Raw genomic sequence first — 19,183 nt, 5'->3', positions numbered from 1 at the left:
GAAACCTGCTAAGGATCCTGTGGAATGCACCTCCTATAGACCCATTTCTCTGTTTACTTGATTATAACCTATTAACAAAAACAATGGCTACTAGACTGAGTACTGTCATACTTTGTAGTATTCACAATGATCAAATAGGTTTTATATCTGATAAGTTTAATGGCCTCATTACCCCATCCTTTCCTCCTAAAAGGGGTACGAGGCAGGGTTGCTCCTGTCTCCCCTCTTCTTTAATATAGCAATAGAGAATTTAGCCATTAATGTCCAGTGAATGGAGCACTTTAGAGGCATTACGCATATATGGATAAAGAAGAAATAAGGGTACAGTGTATGCAAATAATTTAATATACAGTATCTCTACAAGGCCTTTTACCCTCTACTTTTACCCTCTACACCACCTCAGTCTCTTCTCACCTTTGTGTCTTCCTTTAAATACCTGGGGATTGTAACTACAAAAGACCCATCCTATGCCATCTCAGAGAATGTTGAACCACTAATGCAAACTATTGAGGGTAAACTGCAGGTGTGGTCTAAGCTACCCCTGTCTTTCGCAGCCAGAATCAATTTCAATAAAATTATCCTTTTGCCGAAATGCATCTATGTATTTACACATATGCATTCGACAGCACCAAAGTCCTTCTTCAGGTTCCTTACCTCTATATTCTCATCTTTCATATGGAGTACCACTAGACCTAAATTGAAAAAAGCCACACTACAAAAGGTCTATAGAGGAAGCCAATCTAGACCTTGCCAGATATTTTTTTATGTTACTTGGCAAGTCAACTAAAACACCCAATCACTCAGGTCCTTCCTGTAGTTCCTCATAACTCAAAAGCACACTTTGCACAAGTTCTTGGGACCAAATACTTGTTGATATTTCTGGAGGCCCCTAAATTATTCCCCTGCAAACATTACCTACCCATCCTAAAACCCACTACATTGGTGTTAAACTTACTTTATTGCAGGAGATCCCTGATATTGTATCCTATACAGGGACAACCCAATACTTGAACAATGTACTGTGATTGCAGATATTGCATTAATGACATCCCAAGGTATTGTAAATCTTAAGGCATTTGCCAGGAAAGAATGATGTACTCATTTGTGCACTTACAGAAGAGACACAATTTACCCCATAGTTTCTTCTATAGCTTTCTACAACTGCACCATGACTTCAATGCACAATCCAGGGAGCAGGATAGTCCCATCTCTAAATACCCAATAATAAAAGGGTCAAAGTGGCAAGGCCCAAAAATGTTCATATCCACTTATTACACATTAAACTGGGCAAAATACACTAGCTATTAAGACTTAACTGCAGATCCTACTACCTACTATGTCTGCTGAGAAATTAGATGATATATGCTTCACTTATATTATGTTCTCAACAGCGGTTAAGAATAGATTAATTAAATTACTCAATTCAGTATTATACTGCAAACATATCTATCTCTTGTCTGACTACACAAAATGTTATATATTGCTACTCTCAACTGTATACAATGTAATGAACCCTAGGCAGATTTCATGCAATTCCTTTGGGGTTGTCAGATTATAACTGACTTTTCGCAACAAGTGTTTACTGTGCTGACACCTTACTGCAACTCCTTATTCCTTGTACACCTGATGTTTGTTTACTTGAGATACAGTTCTAGACCAGTGTTTTTCAACCTTTTTTTAGTCAAGGTACCCTTTAGAATTACGCACAGTCCCGGGGCACAACAGTCTGAGGGATTGTTCACATCAAGAGGTGAATCCAAAATGTGTGTGCTTTGCATTTTTGCATGAGGGAGCCACTAAGAATTAATGGAACCCACTTGCATCTGCAAAAGGCAGCACATTTTTGAGAGATATGGGAAAACGCAATTTCATATGTGTTACCGCACTGCACCTGGTGTAAACAAGCCGTAAAATGTGGTCTGTAGGTTGTAAATCTTCTCCCCCAAAACCCCCCCTCCTAGCACAACACCTCCTCACCAATCCCCCTCCTTGCACAAATGCCTCCACCAATCCTCCCTCCTAGCACAACCCCCCAAAATTCCTCCTTATAGCAACCTTAATCCCCCCTACACGACCTACCCCCATATCCTTCCTCCTACCACAAACCTTCCCCCCAATCCCCTTCCTAGCACAACACCCCCTGCAACCCCATCCTCCAAGCACAACCCCCTCTGCTAGCACAAATCCTGTCCCTACAGGAGTAGTGACAGCAGCAGTGAGGAGGAGAGAACCAGGAGGTGGGGGTTGTGCTCTCTCTCTCTTCCCACCCCCAAACTACCCACCCTCTTGTACATTCCGATCTGAGCCTGATCCTTTGTTAGCTCCTGAAATAGAGGAGGGAGGAGACCACTATTAACTTCCATGTACAGAGGAGGCAAAGAGCTCAGCCTGCACTTCCTCCCGGCTTTCTCCATCTTTCTGGCAAAAGAGCCAAGCTGGCCACCCTACATGTCCTTAGCACCTGACGACGTCATTGGTTGGTAGGAAGCGGGCGAGCAAACAGCTTGGCTGTTTTACCAGCAAGATAATTGCTCAAATCAGGCTGTTGCAGCAGCACCCCTTAGAACTCCTTGTGGCACCCTGGTTGAAAAACACTGTACTAGACTAAAAATATTAGCTACACTATACTAGAATATTCTTACGAGAAACAATGTTTATGGCTTGCAAAGCCATAGCTTTTAAATTGCTAAGCCCCTGCCCCCTCCACCCCTACTGTAGCTTAGTGGAAATCATTGGTTAATCATATTATCCCTTATAAAAATATATAAATATGGGAAAAGGATTGTCCCCAAAAACTAAAATGTGGGACCTATGGTGTAATTCTACTTACAAAAAATGTTTAGCTACCTTTTCCAACCCCCACCCTTAAACACTCACCCCCCCCCCCCTCTGATCCATTTAGCCTTGGAACAGTAAACATGTTGGAGCAGAACCCCTGAAACCTCTCTTTTACTAAAAAAGGCAATGACCCCCTATGAGAGGAGCTGCTGGAGAGCAGTATAGAGATATCGCCACTTCTTTGGGGAGGGTTGAAAATTTGGCAGCATGAAGTTTTTGGAAGCAAGAACTCTATTTTGAAGCCCCTGAATCCAACATTCTGGACCCAGATATCTGAAATTACCTATGCCCAAATGCCCCCAAAGGCCAACAAATGTACCGCCACTCAAGTGGGGTTGCACTTTTACTGTGAGGAAAGCTTGTTTCTGAACTTGGCTTGCTTGGATGTTCAGTTCTCATGGCAGAAATGTGAACTGGCCTTGGACACAGAGGTCAGAGAGATACAAAAGGAACTCTCCTTCGTCTCAGAAACCAAAGGTTTGTCTGTAGGGGCTTTTACCTGATTTTTCTCAGGTCGGTGTGTTTTCTGTCTTCCCATGACTTCCATGAGTTAAGCTTCCAGCAAGTCATCAAATATGCATCATCCTTGAAAAGGCATCCGGGTACTAGATTTGGCTAAGCCCTTTGCTTTGCAAGGTGTCCAACCTCCTACAGGTGGCAGCTATACCCACCAACCTGTATCATCAAGTTAAATGTGTGTTTCGGCACTGCTTTAGTACATGTATAATGGATAACTTTAATGGAAGCTATGTAATGATACACATGTCTGGAAGAATGACATTGAAAAAAAGAGGGCAGGGTTTATACACGGATACTGCTTAGGTTAGCGCAATTACATTTGCTGTTTTAAAGATTTTACTAAATTAATTGAATAGTAATGTGTGTTCCTGATTCATTGATTTCGCAACAATGCCCACAAGGTTTGTCCAGATTTTACTGGCTAGTCCCCTGGTGATGCTGTTTGTGATGAAACGTGTTGGACAGGGCCTAAGGATGTAATGTCCCCACATACAGTCTCCGGATATCAGACGGATGGTGTTTGCCGATTAGGAGTATTTGCGGTGATTATAATATGAGACGTTTTTTGTAAGTGTGCATATTGCTTTTAAAGTAAACAGTATTCTAGCATTATTACCCTATGGAGATTGCTCTTTTTTCCATGGTGATAATATGGTGAGACTATGAGATACAGTGTGTGGCATCACTGTGGTGAAGAGTTGACGATTTGGATTTATTTAATCTGTTGGAGTTATTAACCCTTTGAGCGCATTATGACCATTATAGTATAGTGGTCATCTGGATCCAGTAAGCAATTTTAGAGCACACCTGGGGAATTTGTGGTTTTGAACACTTTCGTGTTGAAGAAGTGGATTTCCTTGAAGTACATATAAGTATGCTATTCACGTGCACAATATATGGGACTTACAGTTGATTTTTATTCATAAATTCTTGAAATGTATGTATTCATCATATATTTTAGCATGTTGTTGATAATATTATTGATGTAGATTAGGTTTTTTGCTTTTTTTTTCCTAGGCGCTGCACTTTATATATTAGAAATGTGTCCAGTGTTGTAACTTGTAACTTGTAACTATACAAGTTGTACCCTATCCTATATTTTTCTTCAGACAAAATATAATACATCAGGTTTTATTCTGCCAGCATCACAATATTATTTAGTTCCATTTAATCAAGGTTGAACAGGTAGGAGGCAGGGAGCTATCTTCCCCATAGGTTGTAGCCTCTGTATATTAAATAGGGTTGATCCCTGCTGTCTAACAGTGGTTTGGAGCATGGATCTTATATCAAGGGCCTGCCAGGCTGTCCCACCACCCTTTCAGTTACTCGTTGAGGAAAACAATGACAGATGACAGATTCTGAAGTCACTCCAAAGCACTCACAGCTCAGAAATGTCACAGCACCTTCCTTCAGTTCATAAAGGGACTTCAGATCCTGAACTGCTACAGCGCTTCCATTCATTAGCAGCTGTGACCCCAAGCATTGAGTAGTGAGCCTGGACATCAGAAAGACATTTCCACTGAAGTAACTGATGTAATAAAACAACTCTGGTAGTGAATGTAAATAACCCAAACACATTTAAGCTAGATACATTTCCCATATGCAATGGAGAAGGATATTTAAAAGATAAGTTCACTTGCATGTAAAAAAATGTGAATTTATTTTTTTTTCCTAGGAGCCTGCAGAGCATTACATCCATGATCAGCAGATTGTAGGTGCAATATCAAGCTCCTGCAGACACTCAGTATAGCTGTCTGTCTGTACCTCTAGTATGGGCAGACAGTTGCTGAAGTCCAGTAAGGTCAATGAACTATGAGAGAGCTCATAGGCACTCTTGCAGTTCATTGGGATCCTCCACCCACTATCACAAAAAGGGATCACAGGGTTGGGGGGGAGGGGTCATGGTGCGGGATGGGTGTAACATGTAACATGTTACTAAAAGTGAATTTATCCTTTATGTGTTAACTCATGTACACCTACTTTCCATCTATATGCTTTGTTCACTTACAAATTAAATAACTAGTGGTAACTTTCTAGGGCCCCAAGACAATTAAGGGAAAAAAAACAAAAAACTACATAAAACTATGTGCTGGCTGGGGTAAAATCCACAGTGCTTAAAGGGTTTACTTAAACAATGGAGGATATGAGTGGGTCTAGATAAAATTAGGTTAGAGGGTTTATGCGGTCCATAATTAACAGTGCAGGCAAATTGAGTTTTAAGAGATTATAAAAGTAATGCATTCCTTTATTCCACACTATCGCACTTCTGTACTCTGTGCTATATCTTTTACCATCCTATGTTTTCACATTTTATACACTGACTTTGCATTCCACTCCATCTAATTTTTTTATGCTGTGTTTTACGTTTTAAATTTTACACAGTCCCATTCTGTACATTGTGCTTAGCATTTCCTATTCCACACTACCAAACTCCATGCCTTTTACATTCCATATCTTTTCACTCTGTATTCAGTGCTGCACATTCCATATTCTATAGTAATTATAGCAATCGGTACTTTCAGATGGCTTTGACATGTTTGCACATAGGTAAAGCCCAGATGTAGGTTTGAACTTCTTCGAAAAGGCCATCTGGATGTGTTAGCTAAAAGATCCCATTTTCCCCTGCGTATAATGTAAGACATTGCTGCATATGGGCATAACACTGCGGCTCTGTCCTATAGATGGGAAAATGTCCATGTTAAAGGAAAACCTGTCCTCAGATTTTTACTGCTGAATTTTTATTTGAAAGTGCTATTTACCTGGCAATCATTTAGATTCTCTGACTTGGAACAAGAACATGACCAAGGACGTTAAAATCCTCATTTGTATACTTGTTTTTGGTCTAAATAAGATAGCAATGAAGCTATTAATCTGCAGGGCAGGCAACTGGAAATTAAGAAACAGACATTAGCAATGGCAACCTAAATATTGATCTCAGTATATGTGTCCAGTCAATGCAATGGGGTTGAATTACTAAAACTAATCTGGTGCCATGCTTAATTGAACAAGCAGAAGTTAGAAGCTGATTGGCAACCATGCACAGTGGCACCAGATTTTGCACTCTCCAGTTATAGTAAATCAACCCCAATGTGTACAAAGCTCATCATGACAGTTACTGATAGCTTCCTTGTCCACACTAGCCAAGCATATAGTTATAAATTAAGAGGGGAGCTTTTTGTATATCTGCAGACTAGTGTTGCTGCACTGCAGGCAAGATAGTCTAGCAGGTTAATTTTGTCCACATCTGTCAAAAGACAACAGATATAGGACCATAATCCCTCATATAATAACATTATATGTTTATTGCTAAGTGATAAAGAGGCAGCAGATAAGAAATGCTTTACCTATTTACGGCACTTTTTTTTTTAAAGTGCACCCTGCACAAATAAAATTGACATGCATATCAAAGTACAACCTGGTCATATATCTGCTATGACTAATCAGTCATCATCATGTGAATATTCATCTGTAACATATCTACTCACGTTCACTATGTCTGCTGTTCATCTGATTGTACTGCTCTGTAAACTCTGCTAAAGACTCTTCAATAGTTTCAGTTCGTGGAACAGAGAGCGAAAATCGCCGCTTGAAGTTTTTCACCTTGTTCATGGTGACGGAGGAAACCTACAACGGCAGGAGAGAAAAAAGTGTAAGAGAGACCAAAGAAAAGGAAAGATCAATGGGTACAGTATGTGATTCAGATGGATTGGAAGTAATGGCATGGGGAAAAGAAAAAGAAGAAAAAGCAAAAACATAAAAAAAGTACATCCCATAAGAAATGAGGACTAGAGATAATTCTGAAAATCACAAATATTTAAGTGACTAATGGAGGAGAGCTTTCGAAGAAGGAACATGTTTCAATAAATAGAGACAGGTTGTATGTATAAAGACAGATTACATACATTCCACAAATTTGCGCTGACAGGTGATGATGAATCAGTATTTCAGAGAAGGATATCTGCAAGGAAAAGACCAAATACAGGCTGGCTAAGAAAGGAGCAGAGTGAGAGAATGTGGGTGGACTACATCTGCTGCATCTCTTATCACCGTCTTATAGATGCGAAGAAAGTGCTAAGATTCTTTCTTCTGTTAAACAGCACTGTATATCTGATCTCAAATTCTTATCATGCTATACCTAATTAATTTACAGCGTGGTACAGTAGGTTTACCAATACAATTCTCCATCATACACAGCCATTCCAAGTGTTAATGTTCCTTTTGCCTTCCCTTTAAGGTGCAGCTACTTCTGCTTTTTTTTTTTTTTTTTTAAATGTAATTTGTTCCCAGGGATATCTCGCCCAATCTGAGCAAACAAAACCCATCCTTCTGTTAAGATTGAAAACACTCATATGCTGCCCTTCCCTATAAATAGTACATTGCCAGCTTACATACAGTATAAGAACCATTTCACTGCCAGGCCGACAGAGTTAATATTATATATAGAAAGACTAATATAAAAAAAAAACAAGGTTCTAATATATAAAAAAAAACAAGATTACTTGTATCCAGTATGATCACCCGTGATTACATAGTGATTTGTGTTATCCAAACCTGTCTAACCATGATTTGCTTTATATATGATTTTAATAACAGGTATTCTTGGTATTAGAAGCTGAATGAATAGAACCACTGGAACTGCCCAATGTAGAGAAAAGCAGAGCGTTTTGGAGAAATGCATTACTTTTCAGTTTGTTTTTACCGTAAGGTCTATATTTAAACCTACAGAAATAAATAGCACGCCAAGGGAAATTATTTTATTCTAGGAACAGTGGCTTAAAATAAATGAAAACCTGTCAGTGTGAACATATCATCCCAATAGCATTAAAGTAGATGTAAACCCAATGTAAGCATACATTGATTGACACCTGCTCTAGGTCGTTCCACACCCTACTAGCTATGTGAAATGCAAGGCAGATCACAGGCCCCAAATATCCATGTAAAGAGAGGAAAGGTCACTAAGAGTGTCTACTAAAATTCTTTTCTTGTCTTTATTCCAAAAATCAGAGCATGGTAAAGCTTTTTACACTGTGGTAATTTATCAGGGTATGTAGATGTAGTAAATGTAAACCCTAACCAAATTACATGGACTGTGTATATCAAACATTTTCGTTTAATACTAAATTGCATATTTAATAAAACGCTTGTTTATTTATTTTTTTCTAACAGCGCAATACTGTTGACTTCACGTCTACATGAATGCACTCCAGCAGTGGCTACTTTGCATTTCTCAGGGCAGGTTAACAGGACAATGCCTGGGTAATGTGTGTGGAAACAGACACATCTAATCTCCACTGGAAACACATATGTTAAGGTTACAATGCAGAAGCAAAGCTAGGAGAAGGGGACCTTCACAGCAAGATCATCAGATATTATTTTAATGAAAGTTACATCTGGTTATATAGTTACATACAACGTAGTTGGTAAGATTGAATAAAGACACCAGTCCATCCCTTCAAGCTGTGCCAGTGTGTGTTTATGTCAATACCATTTCCCATATCCCTGTATATTGCGTTCGTTAAGATGCCCATCTAGCAAAATGTTTTAAATTATCAACACTCTCCACAGACACCACCAACTGTGGTTTTGAGTTCCACATCCTTACCACTCTGACAGTAAAAAAAACCTGTATGCAGTTTAAAGGATAAGTTCACCTTTTGAAAAAAAAAAAATTCACTGGTAGGAAAATGTGCATTTATTATTTTTTTAAGGAGCCTGTAGAGTATTGCACCTGCAATCAGATCACAGGTGCAATGTCAGGCTCCTGTAGACTCTCAGATAGCTGTCTGCCTATACCGCCTGTACGGGTAGGCAGTTACTTGAGACCAGGAAGCTCAATAAACTAAGAGAGCGCTCACCAGCACCATAGTTCAATGAGAACTACAGGCCATCAGCTGCAATGGCTTACGTTACTAGTAGTCTATTCCTTCACAGGAAACTGTGAATGCATGATGTGGCCATGTGGGCGCAGGCCTGCACGGCTACACTGTTTACAAATTGTGACAGCAGGTGAGGGGAGAAGATCCCATGACCACTCTCATAGGGAGAGAGGGAATCAAGGAGAGGATGTTGAACATGTTACAACCTAAATACAGGTGTAACATAACATTTTCAGAAAGGTAGAATAAAAGTCTTATCTCTTGAGAAAATATCCTTTTTAATATATGCTAATTGTCTGCTAGCTCTGTTTGCTGCACCTTGGCATTCCATGCTATTGCTGAGTCTATGATCCACTAGCACCCCCAACTCTTTTCCATCCTCGATTTCCTATAGGGAGTAACTTTAATTTTTTTAGCCCCCAGGTGCATTATTTTACATTTTTCAACAATAAACCTCATATACCATGTAGTTGCCCATCTCTTTATTTTATTAAATTATTCTTGTAAAGTTTCTATATCCTGCTGTGAATTTGTGAGATGGGGAAACAGCTCTCATTGTGAATTAAATGTTTTGAAATGTTTTACTGACATTCTGCGATTTAGCCACAAGATGTCACTGTTTTTCTAACACAGCCTCAGACTGCATTGATATTTCTATATTCAGGAAGGGGTGGGTTTTACACATGGGAGCTCGGTGAACAGGAAGAGAGACTGCAACCATGTTTTGATGATGGTGAAGGAAAAGAGGTATATGAGCAGAGAATCCGTTGGCATCCAGGTGTGAGAACTGCAGCTAGTGAAGCTGATGGTGTTCAAGACACTGATCCTGTTCAGAGAAAGGAAGATTGCTGTCAGGAAGGCTGATGAGATCGCATGCTTGTTGGAGAGACATTTGTTCTTTTCTGAGTCACCAGCGGATGCAAGGCAGACCCGGGTCGGTAAGATTGTGCACGCACCTAATTTCAGTGTTGGCGCCTCCAGAGACTGAGACAGGCCTATAGTTAGTGTCTCTGTTTGTGTCAGGCCACAAGTGTTGTTACTGATTATCGGAAGGATTCCACAACTTAAACTGACATTTCACATTGGAGAGCTGATACAATCCCACAAACTCAAGCCAGACTGGCATTTTGCTCAGAAGGAATACTCAGGCACGTGCTACAGGACCAGTTATGGGAGGGGGAATACTGTAGATTTGTGTAAGATTGTAAGCTGTTGTGCTGCACCACAGGTTAGCCCATACCATACACCCATACACTGATTCTTGCTATTTTAGGGTAATAACAGGTAAGGTGTGGCAGCTTAGCTTTGTCTCATCAGTACAGAGCCTTGGGGTATGCCAGACCATTCTGAGTACTTTGGCAAAATCCAGATACACCAAGACCACAGGCCTTTCTCTATCTAGATGACAGCTCACTTCCTCATAGAATTGGCCTGGCAAATACAATCTTTCATAAATCTGTGCTGATTGCTACTAATGATAATGTTTTCATTAGCAAATTCTTGAGTATAGTACCATACCATCCCATCAAATAGTTTACATTTATGTTAGACTGACTGGTCTGCAGATTCTAGGTAGAAAGCAGTTTCCCATGGCGGCACAACAAGAAGAGGAGGACCACCAGTGGGGGGATGCAAGAGGAGGAGGCTTGGGGCCCCCCTGTGCAGTGGAATTAAAGCAAAGTATAAACTTGTTTATTAAAAAAAATTACTATACAATTACTTAAAAAAATAACAAGCCTTAAATGAGTGAGCAGTGTCATCTCCTAGTCAATATCTGGATAATTAAAGTCCCCATTATAATAACAGAGACCTGTCTCGCCACCATTCCTTACTGTGAAAGGAGATCCGACTCTTCCTCATTCTTCAGGTTAGGGGGGCCGCCTACTATTAATATCCCATTTGTTTCTACCCTTAGAAGCTATAGCCACAAAGATTCTATCTCCTCCCTTGGCCCATTAGCAATGTTGCCCCGAGTGTTCACTAGTAAATCATTTTGACATACAGGAACACCCCTTCCCCTCCTATACCTTCCCTGTCCCTCTGAAACAAGAAGTACCCATGGCAGTTGTAAGCCAGTCATGTAAGCTGTCAAACCAAGTTTCTGATATTACCACGAATTTGAAATCCTCTTTTATTAGCTAGACTTCTAGCATTTTTGTACAGGCCTGTTAGTTTGTATGGGTACATATTATTTCCCCCTTGATTGTTCTGAGGCAGCAATTGTATTCTGCCAACCTGCTCACCTTTGGTTTAGGTATTCTAGTACATTACCAGTAATGTCCCCAATAGTACCCTCTAACCTACAGTCACTGCCTGCTGTAGCTTCCTCTGATCTCTATCCCTCACTGCCTAGTTTAAAATTTCCTCCCACCTTTTCACCATCTTCTCTTCCAACACAGCTGTACCCTTCCCATTTAGGTGCGGCCTGTCCCTACTATAGATTAACCATCTGAAAAGTCAGCCCGGTTCTCCATGAACCCAAATCCCTCTTTCTGCACCAGTTCCTCAGCCACTTGTTAGGTACGCTAAGCTCCTGCTGCCTCTCTGATGTGGCTCAAGGTATAGACAGTATTTCTGAGAATACTGCGTCTGAGGTCCTCTTTTTTAATATAGCTCCTTAGTCCCTGAAATCATTTTTTAGGATGCTCCATCTTCCTCTAACGTCGTCACTGGTACTATTATATACCATGACAGCTGAGTCCCCGCCAGCCCCACCCAACAATCCTTCTATGGTAAACAGCATACTGCTCAAGGGTCACTGTCTATGTGACAGATTCAGGTCTTTAAGGAGGGGCAAAAGGGGCAGCTGCCCTGGGCCCAGTCATTGTCATGGGGTCCAAAGCAGCTGCCCATACTTGCCAACTGTCCCAGTTTGCATTCCCTTGCATTCTAATGCTGCTGTTATCCCATCCTCCCCATCACTGCCACTGATCCCACCTCCCACCACTACCACTAATCCCACCCCCCCACCACTACCACTGATCCCATCAAACCCCCAGCACTGCCACTGATCACAGCGTCCCCCCAGCACTGTCGCTGATTCCAAGAGTCCTACAATCCCTAGGAGTTTTCTGTCTATTAATGAGCCCCTCACCTTCCCAGTCCATGGTGTGCAGGCAGTGAGGAGATGATTTCCTGTAACCTTCAGCAGCCAATCAATGAGCTGTAATGATGTGCTGTAACCTCTAGCAATCAATACATAAGTGGTTATGATGCAAAATAACCAATAGCAACCAAGCCCTTTAAAAATAATCTAGAGTGGGTTACTGGGGACAAAGAGAAGGCAAATGCTCTATGTATACAAAGGAGCATGGGGGAGCTCTTGTCCATAATTGGGATGGTATTGACACAGCCTCATTGGGTCACAATTGATATGATCCAGAAATATTTAGACAGACTAAAGGTGAATAAAGCACCCGGACTAGTTGGCATACACCCACGGGTCCTTAAAGAATTGAGCTCTCTCATTTCAAAGCCATTGTTTCTAATTTTTAGGGACTCTTTAATGAGTAGTACCGCTAGTACCGCTGGATTGGCATAAGGCAATTTAGTGCCTATATTTAAAGAGGGGTCAAAATCTTTACCAAGTAATTATAGAACTTCTATAGTTGGAAAGATATTGAAGAGTTTACTAAAAGACCACACAGATGAGTTCTTGCTTGTAAAAAATATTTTAAGCAACAGACAGAATGGATTCATGAGACTGAAGTCAAACAAATCTGATTTCTTTTTATGAGGAGGTGAACAAAACCTTGGACAAAGGGGTGGCTGTGGACGTGGTATACTTGGGTATTGCAAAAGCATTTGAAACAGTTCCCCACAAATGGCTAATTTGTAGGGTAAAGTCTACAGGCTTGGAAAAATTAGTATATAAATGGAGAGAAAACTGGCTAAAAGATCATATTCAGAGAGTAGTGGTTAAGGATTCATACTCTGAATGGTCTAGGGTTGTTAGTGGTGTACGCTAAGGTTCAGTGTTGGGACCCTTACTTTTTAATATATTTGTAAATATATTCTGGGTCTGGGATTAAAATACCATTTCAGTCTTTGCAGATGATACCAAGCTTTGCAGTGGAATAATGTACTTACAGGATGTCTCCAATTTACAAGCTGACCTCAATGCACTGTTTAATTGGGCAACTATGTGGCAAATGAGGTTTAATATTGATAAATGTAAGGTTATGCACTTGGGGATTAAGAATATGCATGCATCATACATACTAGGGAGAGTACAACTGAGGAATCATTGGTGGAGGAAGATCTGGGTGTTTTGGTAGATCATAGGCTTAATAATGGCATGCAAAGTCAAGATATGATTTCTAAAGCAAGCAAAATCCTCTCTTGTATTAAAAGAGGTATAGACTCCAGAAAGAGAGATATCATTTTACCCCTGTACAAATCATTAGTAAGATCTCAGCTATGAGGAAGGATTAAATTAATTTAATTTATTCTCTCTTGAGAAGAGATTGGGGGGGGGGGGATATGATCAGCATGTATAAATACATCAGTGGTTCATATAGTGAACTCAATGTAGAGTTATTCACCCTGAGATTATCACAGAGGAGAAGGGGGCACTCTTTACATCTGGAGGAAAAGAGATTTAATCTCCAAATACGGGAAGGCTTATTCACAGTAAGAGCTGTGAAAATGTGGAATAGACTTCCTCAAGAGTTGGTTCTGGCCAGCTCAGTGGATTGCTTTAAAAAGGCCTGGATTCTTTCCTAGATACACATAATATAACTGGATACTAACATTTATAGGTAAAGTTGATCCAGGGAATATCTGATTGCCTCTCGTGGGATCAGGAAGGAATTTTTTTCCCTGCAGGAACAAATTGGATCATGCTTTGCTGTTTTTTTTTCCTTCCTCTGGATCAACTGTGGGTATAGGATTATACCTTTTTTTTATTATTGGTTGAACTAGATGGACTTTGTATTTTTTCATCAGGACTAACTATGTAACTATGTAAGTAATATTGTGCAGTGACCTCTAGTAACCAGTGAGCGGTAAGGATGTGCAGTAACTTCTGGCAACCAATCAGTGAACAGTACTGATCTGCTGTAATCTCTAGCAACCAATCAGTGAGCAATAATGATGTGCAATAACTTCTAGCAACGGATCAGTGAAAAGTAATGATGTGCAATAACCTCTAGCAGCCAAACAGTGAGTGGTAAGGATGTGCAGTTACTCTCTAGCAACTAATCAGTGACCAGTAATGATGTGCAGTAACCTCTAGCAACTAATCAGTGACCAGTAATGATGTGCAGTAGCCTCCAACAACCAATCAGCAAGCAGAAACCATGTGATGAAACCTATAGCAACTAATCAGTGAGCTGTAATGTGTGCTGTAGTCTCTACCAACCAGTCAGTGAGCTGTATTGATATGCTGTAACCTCCAGCAACCAATTGCAGTTGCTGCCTGATCTGCTAAATAATGTGATTTTGAGTCTAGCTGCTATTTATTGTATGTCTCAGAGCAGGTGGAGAGCGAAACTGCATGGGGGTGCCCAAGAAAAGGTTTGCCCAGGGTTCAATCAATATTAACCACTTGCCCTCCAGAAGACTTACCCCCCTTCCTGACCAGGACATTTATTGCGATATGGCGCTGCGTTACTTTAACTGAAAATTGCACGGTCATGTAACACTGTACATAAATGAAATTTATGTCATTTTTTTCCCCACAAATAGTTTTCTTTCAGTGGTATTTGATCACCTCTGCAGTTTTTAATTTTTGTGCTATAAACAAAAAAAATGACAATTTTGAAAAAATAACAATATTTTTGACTTCTTGCTATAAAACATATCCAATAAAAAAATACATAAATTTAGGCCAAAATGTATTCTGCTACATGTCTTTGCTAAAAAATCCCAATAAGCGTATGTTAATTGGTTTACGTGAATGTTATAGTGTCTACAAATGGCGGTTTATATAATGGAATTTTAATTTTTTTTATACTAGTAATGGCGGCACTTATAGCTGGACTATGGGACTACGGTGGGCATTCTGACACTGGTAGGAACTGACTAACTGCCACTGACATCCCCAGTTTCACTAATACAGTGATCAGTGCCAATAAAAAACACTGATACTGTACTAATGACACTGGGCAGGAAGGGGTTAACATCTGGGGCGATCAAAGGGTTAACAGTGTGCTGTGTGCTGTTTTACATTGTGTTCTGTGTGCTGTTTTATTTGGGGGACATGCTACAAAGCAGCATACCCATGCTGACAGGAGAGAAATCTTTGAGAGAGATGTTTACACACAGATATCTCCTCTCTCAGCCCTGCCGACGATCACCGAGTCCCAGCTGGGAATCACTGGGTGGGACCTGGTGATTGACATCCCCAGCAGCCAATAGCGGCACGGTTAGGGCCACATAGGCGCACCCCCTACCTGGAAATGCAACTCATGTATGTATACGTGATTTTGCGCAGCGATGCCACCCTGCAGCAGTACTTCTGCTATAGGGCGGAGGGAAAGATGGTCGTTGACAGATTGCCCTAACTGTCCTAATAATTGAGTCCCTGACCACCAGTATCTGTCTGTCTTTTCCTGTAACCTTAATCTCCATCTTCACTGGAGGAATTGCTCCCTGTCACCTAGAGGAGTCACTCTGCTCCAGCAATTACACTCCTGAACTGATATCCCCAACATCACACAACTGGGCGTAACTATTGGGATGCTCCCAGCTACTCACAGTCCACAGTATTCACAATGCTCCCAATTACTTACAGTTCTCAGTACTCAGAATGCTCCCAATTACTTACAGTCCTCGGTACTCACAATGCTACCAATTATATCACTATCATCAATACTCACAATTCTCTCATTTGCTCACAATCCTCAGTGCTCACAATACTTACAGCCACTCACAGTCCCCAATACTCACAACGCTCCCAGTAACTTACAGTCCTCAGTACTCACAAAGTTGCAGATTTATTTTTGCAAATTACTATAAAATTACATCAAAGCTGAAGTGTGGGTAAAAACTTTTTGGGGACATTTGGTAGGTTATAAGTTACCCATAATAATGTGTGCCCCACTGGTGGCTGCTGTTTCTTTTCTACTTACATGCAGCCTCCAATGGTGAGTTCACCACTGAATTTCTGACAGTTAAACTGACTCATTGTGCAGCTTTTCTATTCATAAAACATCTTGTATTCTATTGAAAGAAAAGGGTGTATGAATGTTACTTTCTCCTCATGTCCAATTACAGAATGCCTTGTATTTTTTTAAAACATCAGTTCACTGAGCTCCTAATGGTGGAGATGGGTTTTGCTGCATGTTAGTACCAGGATGTGGTCCTCAAGATTGCCCCACCAGAAGGTGAGCAAGGCGGGGTCCAGTGGAAGATATAGCAGGTAGGGATAAGCAGAAGCATAGTCAGTAAACAAGCTAAAGGTTGGTAATGAGTAGTTGCAGGTTTGGATCAAACATAAGCATAGTTGAGGTGCAAGCCAATGGGTCGGTAATGAGTGGTAGCGAAGGACTGACAGGAGCAAATATTGGCTGGAGGGAGCACAATAATCTGTCAAACAAGAAATGCAAAGGCATGGCTTTAATAACAAGTTCATGGAGGACCAAGGTTCAAGGCAGGATCATTCATGGAATTGTCCAGGGAGCTGTCCAGCATTCCAGGTGGCTCAGCAAGAACAGATGTTACAAGACACAACAAAGTTTGCAGGTTCAGAACCAGGCCCTGAGACCTGGTATTCACTGACCTGTTACAGGTCAGAGATTTTCTAAGCAGTGTAGGCAATATTAGTTTCTATAATTACACTTTTAAAACCAAGTCAATGATGGCAGCTCCCACAGCCCTATCCTAACAGGCTAACCTTAAAGTTAACCTACTCTGAGGCATAAACTGTATATAGATGACTATTGCTCAGCCCCTTCTGAAAATAATTACTTAATTGTCTTTTGGCTTGATAGTTTCATAGTTATGTTAAAAAATTCCATCTAGTTCAACTAATACAGAAGAAAAAAAAAGAATAAAAGAAAATCTTTACCCATAGTTGATCCAGAGGAAGGCAAAAAACACCAATAAAGCATAATCTGATTTGCTCCAGGAGGGGAAAAATGTTCTTTCTAAATTCCCAGCAACAATCAGATATTCCCTGGATCAACTATTCCCGGTGTTACCTATAAATATTAGTATCCAGTTATATGCATTGTGTAATTAGTAACATATCCAGCTTTTTTTAAAACAATCTACTGAGCTGGCCAGAACTTGTTCTTGAGGGGGTTTATTCCACATTTTCATAGCTCTTATTTTGAAGAAACCTTTCCATATGTGGAGCATAAATCTCTCTTCTTCCAGATGTAGAATGTTCCCTTGTCCTTTGTAATAACGTGAATAACTCCAAGTTCACTATATGGATCATTTACTGTATGTGCTTATACATATTGATCATATCCCCCCTCAATCACCTCTACACAAGAAAGAATAAATTTATTTCAGCTAATCTTTCCTCATAGCTGAGCTCCTCCATGCCTCTCTCTTATTGGTTTAGTTGCCCTTTCCTGCACTCTCCATGCCTCCAATATCCTATTTGTGAACTGGTGCTCAAAACTGAACTGCATATCCCAGATAAGCTCTTACTAATGATTTGTGTGTGTCTCTCTCTCTCTCTCTCAATTTTGCTAGCTTTAGCATGTACCACTTGGCATTGCATGCTATTATTAACCACTTGCCGTCCGCCTGCTGTTTATACATGGCAGGGCGGTGGCACTCCAGGGGCGGGTTGCCGTTTATAAACGGCACCCGCCATTTCTAGCTGTGCGTGCCATTTCTAGCACAGTGAAACACTGATCGTCGGACGGGACCTCTGTACGAGGTCCTGATCATGTGATCACTGATAGGCCAATCAGTGATCACATGTAAAGTAGTACGCAAGATGTCACTTGTGACATCATTGCTTACTACGTGTGAAATCTGTGAATGATCACAGAGGTCACATGGTACAAAGCTATTCACAACAGCCTTGTACCATGTGACAAGCTGTGACCAATCACAGCTCACTCAGTAGTTCTCAATGGCTGCAAGAATGCAGACAGAGAGAAAGAGAAATGATTGCTTTTACATCCTATATGGGTATAAAAGCAATCACTGTAAAAAAAAAAAAAAAAAAATCTTCATCACCCCCCACAAGTAGTACAGTGTCACCATGGTGACACTGCACTGCTAGGGTGACAGTATGTAAAAAAAAAAAAGCATAAATAATAATATAAAAAAATAAAATAAAAATGTAAAAAAAAGTTTAAAAATTATCATTTTTGGTTATAAACTAATTTGGCTTATTTTTTTTTACTAAAAAGATAATGGAATACATTTTGGCCAAGATTTATGATGAAAAATTATTTATTTGCAAAATGTTATAAGAAAAACACTTTACATAGCAAAAAAATAAAAATCCCAGCGGTGAATAAATACCACCAAAATAAAGCTTTATCTGTCTCAAAAAAATGGTAAAAAATACATATGGGTACAGTGTTGTATGACCGCGCAATTGTCATTCAAAGTGTGATAGCGCTGAAAGCTGAAAATTGCCCTGGACAGGAAGGGGGTAAAAATGTCCAGACAGGAAGTGGTTAAAGGCTAAGTTCACCTTTTTGAGCAGAATTTCACTATTCATAATAAACAAAAGCCTCTACTAATGTTCGTTCTGCCCCAGCCATCTCAATGTTCCTCTTTTACTTACCTCATCCATGGAAACTTTCAGTTTTCATGTTTCTTTTTAATTCTTAAAAAAATGCTTTCTGCTTCCATCACTTTCTGTAGATCATCTTCCATCATGCACCGCCTGAGTGCATCACAGAATAGGGCGTGCTTACCTGTCTGGATCATACTTCTCTCATTGCTATACCACCTCTTCTTTTATTTTCACCCTCTTTCTATACAATCTGATTGTACAATCTCCTTTAGATCTACCATCAGCTATGTAGTGC

At 40.2% G+C, this 19,183-nt stretch overlaps 1 protein-coding gene across 1 annotated transcript in view; it reads right to left on the bottom strand.

Annotated features, from left to right (window-relative positions):
* The window catches only part of CDK18 (cyclin dependent kinase 18), a 272,296-nt gene that overhangs the window by 146,122 nt on the left and 106,991 nt on the right, over positions 1-19,183 (bottom strand). Inside the window, exon 2 of the mRNA XM_089686361.1 lies at positions 6,843-6,981. Within this exon, the coding sequence (XP_089542487.1) occupies positions 6,843-6,966 (124 nt within the window). The 5' untranslated portion in view covers positions 6,967-6,981. The remainder of the gene's footprint in view (positions 1-6,842; positions 6,982-19,183) is intronic.

This window comes from Staurois parvus, unplaced genomic scaffold, assembly GCF_062004578.1.
Source record: "Staurois parvus isolate SC_StPar_1 unplaced genomic scaffold, SC_StPar_1.0 ptg000395l, whole genome shotgun sequence".
Lineage (NCBI taxonomy): Eukaryota > Metazoa > Chordata > Amphibia > Anura > Ranidae > Staurois > Staurois parvus.
The sequence above is the reverse complement of the archived record's forward strand: the minus strand, read 5'-3'. Positions and strand labels throughout refer to the sequence as shown.